This window comes from Physeter macrocephalus, chromosome 5 (genome assembly GCF_002837175.3).
Source record: "Physeter macrocephalus isolate SW-GA chromosome 5, ASM283717v5, whole genome shotgun sequence".
NCBI lineage: Eukaryota > Metazoa > Chordata > Mammalia > Artiodactyla > Physeteridae > Physeter > Physeter macrocephalus.
The window spans coordinates 2,759,901-2,765,893 of record NC_041218.1 but is presented as its reverse complement, the minus strand read 5'-3'; the positions used below and the strand labels follow the sequence as shown (position 1 = coordinate 2,765,893).

Here is a 5,993-nt window from a genome sequence, read left to right as displayed (position 1 = left end):
CAAGACTTACTTCCTCACACCGCCCCCCCCCCCCCCCCCCCCGCACCGCATGTCCCTCCCTCTAGCCCACCCAGGTCAGGAGCCCGAGCCTGGCTTTGAGGCCCTAAGCCCCGCCGTCCCCTGAGGCTGTGGGGCACCTGTCGTAGGCCTTGCTGGGTGACAACTCCAAGAAAACAGCGCTTCTCCCTAAGGGTCTCCCCGCCCACCGCTGCCAGGTGGGGAGCTGGTGGTGGTTCCCGTGTCCCTCCAGGGCAGGAGGGGTGCCAGAGGGGCAGTTTGCATGGGGGGTGCTTTACAGCAACTATCTCGGCTGGGTTTTCCTTGGGAGGTTCTCCAAACCTGGGAGGGGAGGGGGCCGTGCTGGCGGAAGAGGGGGCAGACGGTAAAGTGTATCCTCGGGGGGCGGCTGGGGCCCCATTCCACTGGGGACGTTCCAGAGCCAGGCAGAGGACACCTCAGCGGTCCCCCCACCGAGGAGTATTAGACCCCTTTCCCTGCGCTGCTCACCCCCAATCTATCCCCTTCCTGCTCACCGGAGAAAACCGTCAGGCGGAGAGAACACGTCTCCCGGAGTCAGTGGGAGAAATGGAGCCGCTGTGTCTGCCACAGCTCCCCCGGACCCCAACCCTGACCCCGATCCTGACCTCAAACCTGACCCCACCTAACCCTGACCCCAGTCCTGACCTCAGCTAACCCTGACGCCAACACTGACCCCGCCCCATCCAACCTCGACCCCACCCCTCACCCAAGCCTGACCCCAACCCTGACCTCAGCTAACCCTGACCCCAACCCTGACCCCGCCCCATCCAACCTCGACCCCACCCCTCACCCAAGCCTGACCCCAACCCTGACCCCACCTAACCCTGACCCCACCCCTGACCCCACCCCACCCAAGTCCCACCCCGTCCTCCGAGGGCCAGCATCCCGCAGGTGGCCACGTGGGGGGCCACGTCTGGGAGTCTGTGGCCCCGCAAGCGGCTTAGGGGCAGGCAGCCCTGCTCACGTGTGTACGGAGCCGAGGGAGGAAAGAGGGGAACAGGGCTCAAGGCAAGGCTGGCTCGGGACCCGGGGGGACACGCGACCACGTGGCCGGGCCAGAGCAAAGTGGGGCCAGCAGGTGGGGAGGGGCCAGGGGGGGCCTCACTGACCGTGGCCTGGGCCTGACTCCCGCAGTCCGGGCACGGCCCGAGGCCAGCGCTTCCCAGGGTCCCCGAGCGCCCCGGCCGGGCCACCCTGGCTTCTGGGGCAGCGGCTGGGACTTCACAGCTGGTCGACCCTACCCCTCACCCAACCCTGCCCCCACCCCTGACCCCACCCCACCCAAGTCCCACCCCGTCCTCCGAGGGCCAGCATCCCGCAGGTGGCCACGTGGGGGGCCACGTCTGGGAGTCTGTGGCCCCGCAAGCGGCTTAGGGGCAGGCAGCCCTGCTCACGTGTGTACGGAGCCGAGGGAGGAAAGAGGGGAACAGGGCTCAAGGCAAGGCTGGCTCGGGACCCGGGGGGACACGCGACCACGTGGCCGGGCCAGAGCAAAGTGGGGCCAGCAGGTGGGGAGGGGCCAGGGGGGGCCTCACTGACCGTGGCCTGGGCCTGACTCCCGCAGTCCGGGCACGGCCCGAGGCCAGCGCTTCCCAGGGTCCCCGAGCGCCCCGGCCGGGCCACCCTGGCTTCTGGGGCAGCGGCTGGGACTTCACAGCTGGGATGCACGTGGAAGGAGTCCTGGGACAGAAGAGGGCAGGCTGATTTCTGTGCAGGCCACAGGGCAGCAATGCAGGGTGGAGGCTGGAGGAAAGGCCGGACAGAGAACGTCGCCAGGACAGGCGGCGAGAGCGCGGCTGGCGCTCCTGGGCGGGTCGCGGCGGCGCGAGGGCCCCAGGTCCTCGGGGCTGCTTCAGCAACGGGCAGCAGAACCTGCTGTTTGGAGGACACGTGGCCCCTTGGGCGCCTGGCCCGCCCTCACCGTGTCCTCCGCGCCCACGGCCACGGGGACAGAGCGCGACGGGGCAGTGGCCGTCCGCAGCGGCCACAGGGGCCAGCTCTCTCCCCGGCTGTCGTCCGGGGGCAGAATGTGCCACAGTAGCCACCTGGCACCTTCTCACCCAGCGCGAGCCAGCCCAGAGCAGCTGTCCACGGCCCTCCCCCGACGCCGCCCTCCCCAGAGCTGCCCCAGCACCAGGCCGCACACGAGCGACCAGCCTGCATCGGCTCCAGCCAGTCTGCGCGTTAACTGTCCACGCTGCGCTTGGACGGCCAACGCGGGCCCCTGCCCCTCAGCACGTGGGCCCTCGGGGGTGCTCCCCACCTCCCTCTGAGGACGGCCAGGCTCTCCCGGACCCTCAGCTTGGAGGACGCAGCCCACGGGTCAGCGCTTCCTTCCATCCTTGGAGAAACAGAACGAGAAAGGAAAAGAAAAGACAGGACGGGGCAGGAGATGGGCCGTGTCGCCCTCGGCCAGCGTGTCAGGGACCCAGGAAGCGCCCTGAATCTGAGACCTCTCCCAGCCAGGGCGCTGGCCTGATCCTGCCGGGCGCTTCTTTTGTGCTTTCTTTTGTGTTTCTCGAACACTAAGCTGAGCACACACAGGCCGCGCGCCCCCAGCAGAAGGACAGAGATGCCTCCACATCAGCACCCCCGGCCAGAACAGCTGGCCTGCATCCAAGGCGGCGGGTGAGGCCCCGACTTCATGCCAAGAGGCCCCTGTGTTTCAGTTTGGCCAAGCAGCCCGCCGGCCGAGGAAACGACCACGGGGCTTTGAAGCAGAGGAGAGTTTTCGGAGAGGGAGGGAGGACTGCTGGGCTCTGTAAAGCATGGGAGCTGCTGTGATCACTAGCTTCACGTTGACCGCAGGCAGGAAGCCTGACCTCCACCCCTCAACCCCAAAGCCACACGGCTCCAAAACACGGGGCCTTAAAGACCAGCCTCTCCGGGCGCCGCGCACCTTCCACGGGTCTGCCGGGAGAGTCCGGCTCCAGTGCCGAAGGCTGGGGAGAAGCTCCCGGGGGCTGCTCTCCCCACGACCGCCAGGCAGCGGCTCCGAGCAGCACGTGGGCCAGGACAGCCCTGCTCGCCGTCGCCGGGACTCTGAGGTCTCTCTGGTCCACCTGATGAACGCAGCAGAATGATGGCTTTCAAAGGGCTCAGCAGATTGAGTGTTTGTAGCAACGCTGAAAACGTGATTTCGACTCGATCGTCTCAAAGCAGAAGACCATAGAGAAGGGAGAGCAGGCCTGTCTCCGGTAAAGGTGAGTCTACGTCAGTGGGGGCTCAGGGATCCTCAGCACGGACCCCGGGAAAGACCCCCAAGGACACAGCAGGAGAGCTCGGAGGACGGAGGGCCTACGTGCGCGCCAGTCACCGAGGGACCCCGGGACACCGCTCACCTGCTCCGCGTGTTCTCGACAGAAAACATACCTATTTTGCAGGTTGCTCTCAGGACTAGGAATCACTTAAAGGCTGTCACGGCAGGTCCTCGATAAAGAACCGCCAGCTTCCCCAGTCCTCCCTCACGGACCCGCAGTCCTTACCCTTGCCCCCGCCCCTTCCCTGACCCTCCAGGGTCTCCCGGGTCACTCTCTTTTGCCCTTTTACCTTTTAGAGAAAGACTCCTTCCTCTCGCCGGGCCCAGGTGCACCAACAATGGGTCGGGTACCCCACCTTTTAACCTCTTACAGTAGCGGCCCTCCATTTATTTTCCAAGCTGCCACGGCCCCGGGCACACACGCCTTTCCCGGCGCTGCCTGACCGCGAGAACCCTCTGCAGCCGGTGTCAGGGACCAGGGTTGCTCCTCCCCTGCAGGTCGCTGGGACCCACGGGGCCGCCTGGTCGCAGGGAACGAGGCCTGTGGGTGAGCGGTGACGCGAGTTAGCACGGCCCTTCCCGGGAAAGTACCTGAGTTATCAGCATTATCCGGTAATTCTGGTGAATTACCCGGTGACGTTATGGGAGATGGGCTTTTGTGGGGAAGGTCGTCCTGCCCTTCTTGGAGGGGGCCTCCTAGCTCAACACACACTTAGGCCTCCCTTAAAGATGCGTTCGATACCCTACAGAGCGCCCCGGTGGGTCTTGTCCTTGCCCTACTCCCAGGCTCTTGGATGGGCACACAATTCCAGAAAGAGGTGGAAAAAGCAGACGGCCCACCTCAGTCATTTGCTCTAAAACAGAGCGCCGTGTGCTCTGCCAAACCAACAGGAAATCCAAAACCAACATCTGTTCAGCTCCGAGTGAGTCGGATGCCGTTACGGGACACCTTTTCCTGTTGTGGTTCGCTTAGGATGACAGTGAAATTGGCTTATTGTTCTGGGCGCTTACCACCTGAGTGCTGGGTTGGGGGAGGACACGGGAGCCTGAGTTCGCCGTGGCCCCGTCCCTCCTGACTTCTCAGACCCCTGCCGTCAGATGCCGAGGGCCGGGCCCCTCTCCGCACGGTCTCCGTGGTGGAAGAACGTCCATCTTTGCGCTCAGACAGGTGCCTGAGTCTGTCCCGGAGATGGGTCTTGCATCCTTACCCACACTAGAAACTTCTGTGGATCTCGGAGGCGGGGGTGGGGAGCCTGGGGGAGGGTGCCCAGCCTTTGAGGTCTCTGGGCAGCCCCTGCAGCCGTTCTGGGTCCCCTGCTGGCCTTTGCCCAAGAACCATGGAAGCGCTATTTTTATCCTGATGAGCAATAGTGCAGAAATGTCTTCTGACTTGACAAGACACAAAATTTAGGTGCTGGGAGAGAGACTTCAATTTCAAGCTTAAAGATTACTTTGGGTCCCCCAGGACTCAGAAGCAATTTAGAGCTGATACCCTGAACAAGAGAAAGGTTAGAAGATTAAGACCAACTGCTGTTTGGATAAATGGCTGGTAATTGCCCATATCTGCAATTATACACTGGCACATAATTTCTTTTCCGCTACCTTTCTCCTCTCCTGCGACCCGTCAGGATTTATTCGGAAGGAGCCCACCTTTGGTCTTCTTCTGCCGAGCCTTGGTGACGTCGTACTCTACCTCGTCCATCAGGGCCCCCCGCACGCTAAACAAGCACAAAGCATGTGTTATCTCCGGAAGGGGAGTGAGGCTCCTGTGAGCCGTTCTCCAGCTGGAGAGTCAGCAAACCCACGGTCCCTGGGGGCTGGGCTGGGCTCTTGTCCTTTGGCTGCTTCTTGGAAGGCAGGAATGTGCAGAGTTTTCAAAGACAGCCAAACTGAGACTAGTTTTCTTTGCATGCCCTTTCGTACTCGTGTTTTTATAAACCCCATACATTTTCCTTTTTCCATTTAAAACATGCTTTTTTAAAGAACAAGGAGACCCAGACTCTGAGTCCATCAGAGACCTCAAGCCCCACTGGGTCGCATTAATTACACCCAAGGAACCTTTGCAAATGGAAAAGGTTTGTCCAAAACTGGGCGCTGCTCCCAAAGACACATTTTGGCGGGTTTTAAAACCTCAGGGAGCCTCTGCGACTTACCTCTGATGGGCTACACAGCTGATCTGTCCCTTCTTCTCAGGCAGGGCTGCCCGGCTGAGAATTCTCACCAAGAAAAAGTAAATGAAGTGGTGCCTCTAACGTCTGCCTCATTTGCTCAACAGGAAACTGGTTTTGAACATGCTGTCTTTGCCCCAGCTGTGACCGAGGATGCTGGAGGAGCCTGGCCAAGCCTCGGTCGGTCATGACCAGTCGCCTGGCGCTAAACGAGGCGTGGAGACGTTATCTGTCCTAGTCGAGCGCTGCATTTCGGGGTGTCTCTGGGAGAACAGCATAACCTTTAAATCCGAACGCTGGCACGGCCGACCCGACCCCGTTTTTTGGGCTGTTTCCTGGTTGTACATCAGAATGGGATGGCCGAGGGCTCAGCCTGCATCCATGGCAGCAAAGACCAACCACAGTCACGACGATGCCATCGCTACGGACGCTTCCCGCCTTCCACGTGTCGTGCTCCACGTGTCGTGCGCCACGTGCCACGGACTCGACGCTTGTCACAGCCTATGAGAGCGACCCGAGGACTACTG

General features: G+C 62.2%; 1 protein-coding gene across 1 annotated transcript in view; it reads right to left on the bottom strand.

Annotated features, from left to right (window-relative positions):
• The window catches only part of CNPY1 (canopy FGF signaling regulator 1), a 36,160-nt gene extending 31,160 nt beyond the window's left edge, over nt 1–5,000 (bottom strand). The window contains 2 exon segments of the mRNA XM_055084676.1: nt 4,901–4,951; nt 4,953–5,000. Of these exon segments, the coding sequence (XP_054940651.1) occupies nt 4,901–4,951; nt 4,953–5,000 (99 nt within the window).
• Nucleotides 5,001–5,993: the final 993 nt, after the last annotated feature.